At 41.9% G+C, this 14,445-nt stretch overlaps 2 protein-coding genes across 2 annotated transcripts in view; one reads left to right on the top strand and one right to left on the bottom strand.

Moving 5' to 3' along the window:
- T265_00181 (hypothetical protein) overlaps positions 1 to 14,445 on the bottom strand; it is a gene marked incomplete at both ends in the record, with an annotated part of 57,172 nt that overhangs the window by 17,283 nt on the left and 25,444 nt on the right. The window lies entirely within an intron of this gene.
- The window catches only part of T265_00180 (hypothetical protein), a gene marked incomplete at both ends in the record, with an annotated part of 40,687 nt that overhangs the window by 6,211 nt on the left and 20,031 nt on the right, over positions 1 to 14,445 (top strand). Inside the window, one exon of the mRNA XM_009163888.1 lies at positions 8,566 to 8,648. Within this exon, the coding sequence (XP_009162152.1) occupies positions 8,566 to 8,648 (83 nt within the window). The remainder of the gene's footprint in view (positions 1 to 8,565; positions 8,649 to 14,445) is intronic.

Genomic DNA, 14,445 nt, shown 5'->3' with positions numbered 1-14,445 from the left:
TAATATAATATAATATAATATAATATAATAGTTTATAGAATATATATAATACAATTTTGGGCGTCTCATCTATTCGATACGAAGTTTATCATGATATCTCATGAGGCGACGGGAGTGGAGAAATAGTACTTTTGTTGAAAAGGAAAGCCTGCCTTACACAAGACAGACAATTACCTTAACATCAGCCTAAAATGCCTAAATTCTGGCTTGTATTATGAAGAAGTGGTTGAGGTCCCCTCGAGTACTTTTGTTGAAAAGGAAAGAAAGCCTTACACAAGACAGACAATTACCTTAACATCAGCCTAAAATGCCTAAATTCTGGCTTGTATTATGAAGAAGTGGTTGAATGAGGTCCCCTCGGATGAAGCCACCGCAAGATAACAGTTGAGATCTCACAGTGGACGGATTACCATGGGTTGAATTTGCCAAGTGAGACAAGTATAGAACGAGTGACGCAAATCTCACCAGTTTTATTCGGTTTGCTCCGTATGGTGACGTCACAAAGACCTTTATCTTGGGAAAGCATTTGATAGGAAGTTGGAATGTCCAATGTTTTAGCATTGCTTTGGATGAATTGCTAATGGTCGAGTTTGTAAAATTGCATCTGCAGAGGTCGAAATTTACGTAGTTTGGAAAAACGATTTGGATATCTGGTCAGAACTATATAGATCGTACCTAACAGCACTATGCGTGGAATCGCTTTAGAAGATGCAATCATAGTGTACGGCTTGAGTAGTCACCTGCTAAATCTGAACCCCATGACGTGAAGCTCTGTATCTTGCTGTTTGCCAACGACTGTGTCTACGGGCACTTTCCGAAGCAGGAATACCGAGTCTAACAACACACACGTCTGTAACCCTTCTAATTGGTTTAACTATAAATACTCACACGAGGATCGTTTGCTGTTGGCCTGTTTCTAAGGTCAGTAAAAATGACCAAAATAGAGATGTTAAATGTATAGGAATACTGGCAGCCAGGGGGCATTCCCTGAGGCTTGGTCTATTTACTCAGCTTCGCAATTAGCATGAAAACGCTTCGTCACTGGCTGAGGTAAAATTATAAGTGCATAGTTGGGCGTTTAATTCTTCCCTACTTGCCTGAATGCACATAGTTGTAAAAGAATAGCCAATCACTGCAACGGATAACAGCAGGCCAGTTGTCAAGCTTGTTCATCTGATGAACCAACAATAGAATTGTGGTGGGCGTTTTGTCCGGATTTTCGCTCTCTTACTCTCCCCCCTCTCTTGTAGCTAGTTGCCGTGATGACTGAGTTCAAGTTGGCAGATTTGTGGACTGAGGGTTGGAACTGTGAATTGGGGCATTTACATTTCTCCTGATTTCTGATCCGCTTCTGGTTACTGGGTTGCCTCAGGTGTGAGGTTATTCCAGTCTATTCCAGCACCCCAGGTGATACATGTCACGTGCACTTCAGTACATACTGTTTCCGTTCAAACTCATTCCATATGGAATCCGAAGCGTCTTCCGTTGCATTGATAGTCTGTACTGAGCGTGTGAAGTTACATTGAAACATACTGTAGACTGTTTTGTGTCTCGCTTATATAGTCTAGAGTTTCAGATGTTTCTTCAGTTGCTTATGACGTTTCCTGCTCGTTTGGTCAACACATTCAGTTAGAGGGAATGCATGGTGAATTACATAGGTCTTGTGTACGAATATTAGGATCGATAAGGACATTCACTCGCCAGAGATCGTGGCAATGTTTCGCTGATGCGGAATTAGTTCTCGAGCCCGTAGTGTTGTGGACCTTCTTTTTACCGTGAACCCCGGTCTGGATAGCCGCTTGATCTTCTGGTTGGCTTGGCCACACCAGAAAATGTCAATGAACGTGCGAACCGGCTGATCTATTGATCACTGTCGCGTACAAGTGGGTCAGAAAAAGTGATACTAAGACTACAACTCAGCTGTCAAAGGCGAGTGACGAACAACCAGTCAAATCTGTCTCAACGAAAACGGTTAGTCCATTGGCAGTTATGTTGTCCCGTTACGTTCGGAGCTGGTTCTCCTAATAGGTAGTAGCTTCGGCACTTATTTTACTAGAATACTTGTTTTAAACTGGACCACTTGCAAACATTCTGAAACACAACCGACCAAGAATCAGATACTGGGCTCATTTTTTAATGAAGATTGCTACTGTTCTGTATTTGTTATTGAACCTTGTGTGGTTGCGGAAAGATAATGCGTAATCTGGAAAAATGGTAGCCTTCAGTTCATGAGGCCATCAACATAACATTCTTTACTGAACCGAGTGTTGTTGCAAAGCCTGCTTCCGAGCGGTGGACGTAACCATGACAGCCTTGTAAACATAACTTAAGTAGAGGTGCGGTGACAAGAAACTGATTGACGCTTTTTGATGTGACATCATAAGGAATATTAGGAAATTTCGGTAATATGAGGGGAACCAAAACGCATGATTATTCGTTACTCAAGTGTATTTTGCATAACCTGGGATGTGAATGAAGCCTTCTCAAACAGGACTCAATGTGTCGAGTTTATCAATTAGACAGGAAGCGTATTATTTCCGCCTGATCTGCAACACAAACACAGAAGCGATAAGCACATGTATTTTGGAACCAGCCGGTTTCTCGTCTTAAATATTACCGTCTGATAACAGGACCTTACGCAAAGGGACCACTTACCGCACGATGATGCTCAATCTATTCGATAGATTGTCTGCAGTGTAGACGAAGTCTGAGAGATACGCAAATGTTTCGCGCTTTTTGCAAACGGTAGGATCTTTCGAGTTGATTGTGGCTGAGTCGAATTTAGTAAAGCCCCGACTGTGTTCATTTTTGTCTGTGATCAATTTGCCTATGGTTTTGTTTAGAGCAGCAGTTTCGCTCTTCAAATTTATTTTCCTTCTGCCTTCTCGTAGATATTGTCAGTCATGAATGTGGTTACCCGCCTGTCATCGTTGACAAATGAATTATTACGTTGTTTTGAACGAGTTGAATGGGTGATTTTCTAACTGAACTTTGAACAATTCTTTGATTTTAGCAGAGTACACATTTAGTTTCCGCTATAATCCGTCTATCCAGAAGGAACAAGTTTTCAGACCCAGTTCATTTCACACACAGTTTGTCGTTTAATCAAAAATGTGGTCATTGGCTTATTCGCAGAGCTGGGCAATTTGATTGCAAACGTTTCATCACCGATCGAGGTGACATCATCAGTGCGATATGGGGGAGGGTAGTTGTGCGTAGCGACATTTTCCCCTATAGAAAATCAAAACTGTTCTGACAACTGATTTCTTGATAAGTACAGTTCTTCCCTACGATATTCTGCCGGTTACCGGTGTCCTCATATGTGGCAAACAAAGGATCTCAACCTCAACAAGTCACTGACTTGTTGCTCTACTTACCATAAATGAGTCAGAATGCTGTCGGGGCAGGGGCGAGTCAATGAAGAAATTATGACAACTTGCGAGGATATAATTCTAAATTAAAATCCCATAAAACACACATCAACCCCTGAGATTGACCCACGATTCGTTCTCTATTTATTTACTTGATTCAACCCCTGAGATTGACCCACGATTCGTTCTCTAATCTATTTACTTGATAAATCAAACAGACACAGATGTATTACTTTGAAGTCTGCCGGCTATTAGTTCCTAAGTACGCTATTCTTTGTGCGGTAGACATCTGAAGAGATCTAAAGAAATACAGCTGGGGGGAGGGGTCGCACGGCAGTTCTGTTATCTGTGTTCCCTGCCATTCCATTAATTGTGATTTCACCTCAACAAAAAGATGCTCTTACGCATCGACAAATGAATAAACCGGATTTCCAATGTTCCTGGAAGAATTTCTGCAAGTCAGGAAGTTGGCACAATGGACTGTCTGCTTGGCGACACATCGATAAAGAAGGATCTCGGAACTGCGTATTTCAGTCTAACAGACGTCGCTGATAACTAATTTGTCAATAACTTATTAATAGGCCGGGTGGTGTGTTGATGTGGCCGAATATACCTAACTTCCCTTGAGTGAAAGTCTGATGGACTTTTGGGCTGGGTTTTTCGGAACCCCGTAATAGACTCTCGCTCCTTAGCATTCCCAGGCTTTCAATCGATCCGATAGGCCAAAGTTGTGTCCAGATACCCAAGGATATGACTGATTTAAACAAAAAATGCACTTTCATAAACTGACTACTTTTCACGCATAAATATTCCTGTACTTGTTTGGATTGGGAATATACAGAAATACTTAATTATGGGCCCACTCTATCACCCATCGTTCTAGAAACCTGGTAATTCCCACTCCACTTTCCACTGGTGACCATACATATCTCGCATTTCACCGTTCGCTGACACATGTACACAAGCCTTTGACCACCGATTATAGGTGGTGAGCAGTGTGCTTGGTCTATCCAGTGAAAATAAACAAGAGTTGTCTAACAGGCTGCACCCGCCACATCGTAAACGTAGTGTCGACATGTGGCAGGGCCTGTCACCCCAACGCTGCAAGTTGCCTCGGCATTACAGGTCACAAACCCTGGATGACCGAGACCGTGCTTTACGGCATATGCAACCGAACAAAGTGAACAGCATTCACTACCCCAAGGGTAAACAGCTTGACCAAACGTTTGCGGACATGGGTGACCATGATCTATCCAGACGGAATCCCAACATTAAAGATGGTAGGAATCCAAAGTCTCGAAATTTAGAAGCACAAAACGCCAACTAATACTGAACGAACTTCAGAATAAAAGTTTCTGAATGTTTTGACCCAAGCAAGATTATTCCAGAGATTGTAGTGTATCATATGTTCGTTCAGTGCGTGCTTGTGTTTAACTCCTACCGATGGAAAAACAGTAAGCAAACCATTTGGGTTTACTGTCGACTCAGCAATTGGGTTCAACATAACACTGTCCTATGACCTAGGATGACTGAGAATAATTTCGTCGCTCCACTTGTGTCACATTTACATTCGTGGTGTACTTACCTGTAGGGACATCAACAGGCTGGGTGCATGAGCCGAATACAGACTTTACAGAAGTTGGTGGACAGTGCATAGCTCTACGGAATCTGTGCTACGTCCATTCACATGGATTGTCTAAACATCAGACTACTGGCTGACTATGTGTGAAATCTGAGAGCAACCCCATAAACGTACTGCATTTCCTTTCCTTTTAAACTCTCACTCTGTGGACGGTTGTTCTGTACAATATGCACGTTTGTCAATAGAATAGCTGGTGAGCACAGCCACAGAAGTCTGAGTTTGAACATATTCTGACATTGGCCCGTGTATTCCGCGTCTCGGTGAAGGGTTTTTCAGCTTGTTTCACAACTCTCCCGTTAGAATCTTCCAAAAGTGACTCAGGTCACCTTTGTCTGCTGTAGGTCAGCTCGAGTATATTCAACTTCTAAAGACTGACCAGATACTCCAGGTATAGAAAACTCACAAGTGCCTGTAAATCCCGAATCCGCAACAAACGCCTACGGTCATCAAATTTAGTGTATGGCGCAACACAGGTGGGAGACGCAGTATATTTACTTTTCCTATTGTACCCCAGACGCCGGAAAGTATGAATCCAGTTTGACCAATCTGGCACCTACGAGAGTGAACTGAAGCTAGTTAGAAGGAAGTTACAGTTTTGTCTCCCCTTATCATCCAACCGTTGGCGTACCAATGACAAAGAATATGTAAACATCAGAGTCCTGTTGACAGTTCAACAGTGAGATTTTATTCATTTTCTTAACGGACGGTTTGGCAAACCAAATTCAAAATACACTTCTTACTGTCAAGAACAGAATGTGAAATGCATTCAGAAAACGCAAATAATAGCAATGGCCCTATAGTAGAAAGGAAATATCGTTTGATATCTTATATTCAATGATTCTATTTGTAGGTTGCGTCCTCTAAGACTGTGAGCAGCTGTCTCATCGTTTGAGTTCAAAAGAACTTCCATTTCGAAAAACTAGACTTTAAAGCGCTATAGATGTGACATTTGTGCCGACCAAAAATTTCACTCCCAGCTTAGAAACTGAGCTGTTATTTAAAGTTTGACGAGACCCTGATTTCTCCCTCGAAGCTTCACACTCATTGCTGTTGATAGGTAGGATAGTGGAATATTTGAAGACCACAAAGCGGGTTTTATGTGAAGACTGTCAAACATGAGAGACCAATCAATAGTGGTTCACTGCGCCAGTATGCTGCGTAACCGTGTGTGACACTACTAGCCCATTAGAAGGTTCCGCGCTTTGCGTGTAAAAACACTTGCCTGACTAATCTAAATTACCAACACATATCTACTTCAGCGGAAGAGGAAGCAGGTGAGTTATCCACAACAGTATCTGGAAGTTTACTCTGCGAACCACTTCCATGACTAGACATATTGTTTCTACTCACAAAGACATTAGTTTCCTGCATTTGCTTTTATGCAAATGTCCACAGACGTAACACGTGATTGATACCTTTTCTCATTGTTGTGTCGTTTGAGTGAAGTTAGTTAGGAAATTTGACACGCTTTGAACAAGCTTTGAACGAAGCTTTTGTGTCAAAAGCGAAACGTTGCCCAGCAATAAACCTACCGACTTTCACCAAACTTTTTCGAAAACGAAAAATTGGTCTACTTACATCACTCGTCTATACCGGGTAAAACGTCCGTCATAAAAAGAATGTAGTTTTTCTGTGAATGCAGTTTGTGGAGACTTTTAGATCGTCACCGGATAAGCAATGTTGAAAAACGGTGTCGTCGAAATCAAACAGTTAAAATCATCGAAATCACCCAAATGAAAACGAGACCGGACAACGTTTCAGAATATACACCTCGACCAGTTTCTGGATGGTCTGCGGAGCTTAGTGAATTATCTGAGAAACCTGCTACTAGGATCAGCTTGAATTAGTCTTAACAAGCTATTTTTGTACCCTTGGGGTGTCAAAGTATTTCAGCTGATGATGATCATAACTTGCATATTCGAAGTAGACATTATCCGTTGTAAAAAACTCCCACCCATCAGCGGATTCGTTTTGAACACTAGCAGGCCTAAAACCACACATGTTAGGCAAAATTCGTGAATATTGAAGCAATCGATACGCTACTTTGGGGTACGGAAGTCAGGTTGAGTAAAAAAGATTTTACCACAACATTGGTTAAAAGACTCTGCGAACAGTGCATCTTTGAAAAGCATAGTAGCAGGCAAATTTCGGCAGGTCACCTTTTTTCATTTATTCATCACTCAAAAATTTACTCTGTATGTGGCCAAGTTCCCATTGAATGGCCCCCTAAAGAATGATCATTCCGTATTTTCCTAATGAGTGGGAGCTTAGAAAACTGGGAAATGTGTAAGCGGCCATCGAAGGTAGTCGGAATGCTACTTCGATGCGATGGTTTTGAAAAAGATAGATGTGATGAGTCTGTTTTCAGGTAGTAATGCTACTAACCAAGCTTCAACTCCAAGGAAGATTCGTCTTAATTAGCTACTTATATGTAAGAGACAAATGACAGTGGCCGGTCATCTATTACCGTAGGCCACTGTTTTGGTGCATGACGAGGAACGTTGCTGAAGTGCCGAAGAAACGTTGTACACTTCTGGAAAGAAAGGAGTATGAAACACCCCACAGCCTCGTGAACCAGGCCTGTCAGATTTTCCTAGCCGGATGAAAGAGATATACATTGCTTTCTAGATTTTCAGAGTACATTCATCTTAATGGTCGGATAAAATCCATTTTTTTAAAAACAATTGGATTGTTCCACCTATCCACTAATATGAGCAACATGCTCATGAAGGAAAGTTAGGCTGTGCTCTGAACTTTCGATGCTCGGGGGGTTAGCCAACCTCGAATAACTCGATCTGCAGCGACTGATAGAGGAATAGTGGCACCTCAACTCATACTAATAAAATGTAATTCCCAAAGTTTCTAAAGCCTTTCACATACTTTGCAATCACTGCTCGCCGGACTAACATTCATTCTGGCAGTATTGATCAATGCACACTTCAGATAACGGCGAGGTCGGTGAGTCCTCTACAACAATACGTGAAAGGATTCATCGCTCTATACGTGTGGATTTTTAAATTATTCTCAGAAATTCAATGATTGGCAGAACGACCCCTTAAATCTTTGCCTCTGGTTTCTCAAACTCCCGTTAGATTTGACAAAATACTGGTCAAGAGACGTTTGACCTAAACACGGGAATCTCATCTGAGGTGGAGTAATATTTACATTTAAAGTTTCAATTTCATTGGGGGATCGGATGTTCCATTGGATGCAATTAAGGGGAACATGGGGAAAACCGAGGACTATTTTCATGTGGTCCAATTCAGTGGTTTTCGCAGACTGGAACGAATCTAATAGACCTAGCTCAATCTACAGTTGATGCGCTAAGGCGCATGTTTCGTTTGAGTGAGACCAACCTGTTTCGAGGAAATAATCCTTAGTCTGTCCTTCTTGAATCTTCCTTACCCAGGACAATATGTATAAAACAAATATTTGAGCAATATTTCGTGTCCGCCGACTTCCTGAACCCGTTTGTTGGTGCCCATGTCATTTCTAACCTTTTAGTTTGGACGTTACCTATCTCCGGGTTGTGTTTTTATTTATACTATCCAGAAAGATGAATAGCTCCACTGTAGCTGCACATCATTATGCATTGCCACTTTTCTCAACTCAAGTTGATTTAGAGGATAACACGGGTAAGTAGCGGTTGGAGATATGCTTTTCCAGACCTATCTAGGTTTAACGCAATCCAATAATGCTTTCACCTATGTTTTAGTCCTCATTTGTTTTGGGACTCATTGAAAACTAAAGGCATCTCTGTTATATCTGACCTCTCCCCGCTGCAGTGGCTAGTGACGAAGAAAATAGCAGCCCACAAGGACCTCAACAGCTTAGCTGCGGACAAACAAGTGAGTGCGAAAAATACAACGGCCTCGCGCTGTATTATTAGGGCCATTGTTTGACCTCGATCCAAGGCTGTCTGTCAGCATCACCCACGAACACTAATCTCTGTGGGGCTTTCGACGGATAAACTGATATTTTGTCGTGGTGACCATGCTAAGTTCACCAAGAGAAAAATATCTGGTGTGGTTCGCTGAGTTCAGCTACTTTTCAGCGTCCTGTAACCTTTGCCCTACGTTTTCCTTCTGGTCATAAGCGCAAACTTGGAGTTCAATCTCATAAGACTATTTATCATATAGTGTAACTGAGTACATGGCAAGCATTACCTGTAAACTACTGTAGCGGAAGGACGGAATTCCACGTTGGTTGTGTACTGCAAATAGTCAGACATGCAGACAACAAGTCACTGTGAATATGTACGAAGTCATCGCTCACGTAGAACTCGGTGTTGACACTCTTGTGGTGTACACTTGCCGTAGGTCGAGCGTCTTATTCGTCTCCAGGCCCTGCGGTGTATGCAGTGTGCGTCGGTCATGGACGTTCACCATCCATAAGGCTTCCGTTGACGACTGTGTTCTTCTTGGCAGAACATACAAAGGGACATATTTCTGCATAAATGTTCTCGATGATGTTAGTCCCCTTGGCATAATCTGATTTGCCAGCGACTAACGACGACCGTTTACCTGTTTTTTGATGGCTCATCCAATAGACGGCATACTTATCACACCTTGTTCTGTGTCTCCTGGTGACATAATTCCTTATCCTTCTGGAAAACCGGTGCAGACCCTCCTGAACTTTTCACCAAATTATATGTCAAGGGTAAATGAAATCTCCATGAAATCATTGAAACTTGTGGGAGCAGAAGCTTCAATTCTTTAAATGGCCAGGTTAGAGCATCTGATGAGGCCCTGTAATAAAGTTTAAATTTCTTATCTGCAGGCTTTCAAAGAGTCTGATTTCTTTCCTTGGCATATGAAAACTTGGCCATTTTCGATGCTTCAGAAGTTAGGATTCGAAGTCCTACTGGAAGACTGGCAAATAACTAAGAGAATCCGAAGAAATTGTGAATTTCTCCTTTGCCAGTTAAGTTGGGATTCCAGCACAAAGCACAGTGTGATTCTAAGGTCCAACTCGGATTGCGCTGCCCCTCTTGGCTGGTAAGATAGCATGAAAAGAATTGGATGATTCGGAATAGTAAACCTTAACGTTTCGAGTGCTTGACTTTCAGGATCTCGTATGAAATTGATGGCAAGTTTGAGTGAAGTCTTGGGTGAGAGTTGCGGTACCTAAAAAGTCGAAAATGCCATCTGTTCGGGACAAACAAGCTGATGATTTTCAGAAGAACGTTCCGTGACTGCGGCTGAGAGTCTTCACCACATAATATTTTCAAATGTCCTTAATAAGGGATTGGGATGCACTGTTCCAGAGTTAAATCAAAACCCTGTTAACTGCCAAATGAAGTAATGGGTGACCAACAAAACACAGGACCAATGTCACTTATTTCCTTGAAAAAATTATAGAGAATTGCGCTAGCTCATCTCCATCTGCACACTTCATACCACCTGTCTATTCTTTCCAGCCACACCGGCAGTTGAGAGCTCGACAAGTTGGTTTATTTTATTGATTTTAGTTGTCCTTTTGATTCTTTTCCATAGGAGGTATTTCAGTCCCCAGCCTTCGCTTCTTTATTCAGATATTAAGAGAATTCAGCACAAAGGTAGTTGCATAGATATAACGATACTCTTTCGGTGCCTGGTAATCCGTTTAGCTCGAACTGACCTGTCATCTCAGCATCTCATGCTGCTACAGCTAATTTATCAAACAATCAGTACGGAGCTGATGCACAAGCACAACAGCAACCAGGTCTACGGAGTATGCCTTTATCTACAGACAACGTGATGTCTGCATGAGTTCATCATTGAACTGCACGCTCGATCTACAAATAAAGCAGGATGGAATAGTCCAAAGATTCATTTCAAGATTCATTTGAAAGCCTACCGGCCTTGAAATTCAATTTTCTATTCTTGGTGAATCGTGACCTACAGTTTTTTTGAAACAACTCTATCTCTGAACGTGAGGTATGACCGACTAAATCACCTGGGGTAATTTAATCATAAATTCATATAATTGTAGTTGGAAATATCTGTTTTTCCTTCCTTTGGACATTCAAGAACATGGAGGATGATGGAGTCATTTCAAATGGCAGTTTATTTATCACGTGTGTTGCACGTATGAATGCTTCCTAATGACTGAAATCATGAAAGCTACTACTTACTCATTGGTTAGTCAGTAGCCGGATATATCCAAGGAAATTAAGTGAGAACAATCGGCGTACTGGGAGTGTCCTTTGGCGGTGATCGTAAAAATAATAATAATAATAATGCCGCAATTGTCAACACACTGGTATTAAACAACCCAGGGGAATTTTCAGTACGTATTGCAGCAATCCTCCCCAGAGTGTTCATTCCTTGCCTCAGTCTCGTGATGATCCTCCTGGCTAATTCCTGCGAATATTGAGGAACAAACGGCAGTACAATAACCCTAAAGGAACTATCAGATATTCGGAGAGAGCCCCGGGATCTGCAAAAAGACGGCAACTCACTTTATTATCCTGCTCACTATGTCCTGGTATTAACTTGTGACTCACACTGTCAGACCGACCAGGGACTGGATTCATCTGACTGAACGTATTGCCCCCTAATGTATAAACTCATTTGCATACGAATGTGGTTATGATGGAAGGCACCTGAAACCCAGGTGAATCTCTCATTCGTGATGGTCGCGGACAACTAAGTGTGCTGCACCAAGCCGCCCCAGGTTTCGCTTGGTACGATACTTGAGTTACACAGCTTGGGTTTCACCAGGTAGGCGAACTCCCAGGGTTTCTGTCAAACTTATGTTCCACATGAACTCAAATTACACCAAATTCGACTTATACACTCACTTGCATACCAAATCGATTTTGAGAGGACACTACCTGTAATTCAGTTGAACCTCTCGTTTCTGATGTTTGTGTAGTTTGGCTTCAAGTAGAGTATAAGTGTGAAAGAAACTCAGGGGTGTTACCCTTAGCTGATGCACCCCATGAAGGGCGAAACAGACAAGCATATTGGTTTCCAAGTAACTGTGGCGCCTGTTGGATGTATTTGAAGTTTGTTGATTTTGTACGATAAATTTTACATGCGCCATTCTTGAAAGAACCTTAGCAAGACTCAAACTCTCCTAACTGATTTTTGTATTTGGTCCTTCGAAGATTATTTTCGGCAAGAAGAGGGTGAATACGGAGCAAACACTCGTAAGTTGGGCTCATGATTGACGCGTTTCGAAAAGTGTGGAAAAATTTGTCTCATTTGATTTCATTGTTGCCAGGTTGTCTGCAAGTTTCCAAGTCCGTGACGAACATAAGAAGGGCCAGCTTACATCGCTGTTGATCTTGTTTGAAACCACTTGTTCAATCGGAAATCCCTAAGTATGTGCTTTCATCAAAAGGATACCTTATCAGGATGAATGCCATTATACTGTGTCCTCAAAACAACGTATGTGCTTTCATCAAAAGGATACCTTATACTGTGTCCCCAAAACAATTTACACTAGGGGACCAACTAACACAAAAGCATATGGTCCGGATAAACTGCCTACCCTGGAACATTCAAGCGGATCTCCAAACCGGTTTTATATCGAAATGGGTCGTGTATTGGGTAGAATTAAAGTAATTTCTGGTGTTGCTTGTGCTTGACTTCTGTGATACCGCCAGTGCAACCTCGGTAAATGTGTAAACCCGAACCTTACCTGATGACTGGATCAGTGATGTCTCCTCTCATATTTTCACATGGCTGAAATGTGGCTCGGTGTTGGCCAGTTTGACGTGAACTCAGGATGTCCTCCCTGACGTTTTGAGGGAAGAAATGAATTCAGCAATCCCAACATCCTAAATGCCTTCCAACATTTGGAAAAACTTTCTTTTGTCGCTGATTCGTGGCTGCATCCATCTACAACCTGTTCATATTCCTCCGTCATGGAACGTATGAGTACAAAAGCTTGGGTTATGTTGGCTTCATATTCAACAATTAGAATTGAGTTGAATTCGTGCTTTACGTTAAGTATTAAAGTTGTGGCAACAAACTTAATTCGATATCTCCGAAATCATCCGAAGTAAATCGCGAGGCGGATTTTCCGCAGTACTTTTAGTTAAAGCGTGTGGTCAATCGAAGGTTCAGCTTATGCCCAGCTGAGTCTCTCGTAAACTTCAATGTAACGTAATTTAGTTCTGTGGCCAACTATATTTTGATGTGCAGGTGCAATACAAGGCTTGTGATAACTCACACTCTACCCCTACCTGATGGGGCTCAAACAGGGCGAACTAATAGGGTACGTTTCAAAAAAATTTCAGCAAAATTACGTAGTTAGCGTTTGGTATTCAGTGATCCCTTCCGGTCGTCATAGAATGTGTGACACAGACTGTCCTCCTGGAAGACAAATAGTGAAATGCGGCACTTGAAAACACTTCATGTGTAGTTTAATATCACCTCAAAACTTCAAGCACAATCGCTTCTACAAGGGGTGGAGGGGACCCAACCGGTCTAACCGGCATTTCTGGTACTTTGCTAGGCAAACGTATCTTTTGGATTAGTGGATTATGAGTAATTGGAACCCCTCCATGTTGAGTCTCAAGGATTCAAGACAAGAATGTTGCCTGAGGCTTTGCGGGTTCAGGGTTCCGCAATGATCACTGTGAGTACTCTGTTTCCTCAATTCCGGTTTATTAAACCGTTTCTTTGAACAAACCCAAAATAATGTGGGTGGTGCAATTTTTGAAAAAAGAACTCTATATTCAGATGCACTGTTACCCAATGCAAAGAAAGCCAATCTTTGCTGGTTTCAACTTCTAGGTATCCATCTGCGTTAAGAGTCACTGCCATCTATGGTGTTTGCCATTTTCATAGCGGTACGGGTCTGCCACTGTTGGCAAATTATAAATCGTACCATTCTGAGGGTGTATGGTTTTCACGAAAAGTTGGTTTCCCAATTTTTGTTCTATTTGAAGGGTACGAACAGCCATCACTCTCTAGTAAGTTACAGAGTTGGTAAATGAGTTCGTCCCCATAATGGATATGTGTGTCATTATCACGTGATGCCTGCAAGTCCCAAGGGCAATTCGACCTTCATTAATGTACTGAGATCTGAGATCTCGCGACCTCTCGGGTAATAAGTGACAAGTGGAGCTTTCAGTCAAGAGGTGCTAGTCAGCTGGGGTGATAACTCCCCCTTAGATATTAGCCTCATTCGTACATGTACAATGCATATCACATCGAATGGTCCATGTTGAGAGAACTGATGATGGATGATTTCTCAGCTTGGAGGTTCATGGACCTTTTGAGCTATTATTCTTTCTGTGTTATCCATAGTTTCCTTAGTATGGACTCAAGTTAGCAGGTCGAAATTTCGATTTGACATTTGGATTTATGAAATGCATACTGTGGATGGTTTTCACTGGGAATAAATTTCTTGGAGAGCCTTTTTCAGCTTTCAGCATCGATTGATCTAACTTACAAGACGAAATCACGATTGATAAACCAGAAAATGCATTCCCTG

Source organism: Opisthorchis viverrini (assembly GCF_000715545.1).
Source record: "Opisthorchis viverrini unplaced genomic scaffold opera_v5_2, whole genome shotgun sequence".
NCBI classification, from domain to species: domain Eukaryota; kingdom Metazoa; phylum Platyhelminthes; class Trematoda; order Opisthorchiida; family Opisthorchiidae; genus Opisthorchis; species Opisthorchis viverrini.
The sequence above is the reverse complement of the archived record's forward strand: the minus strand, read 5'-3'. Positions and strand labels throughout refer to the sequence as shown.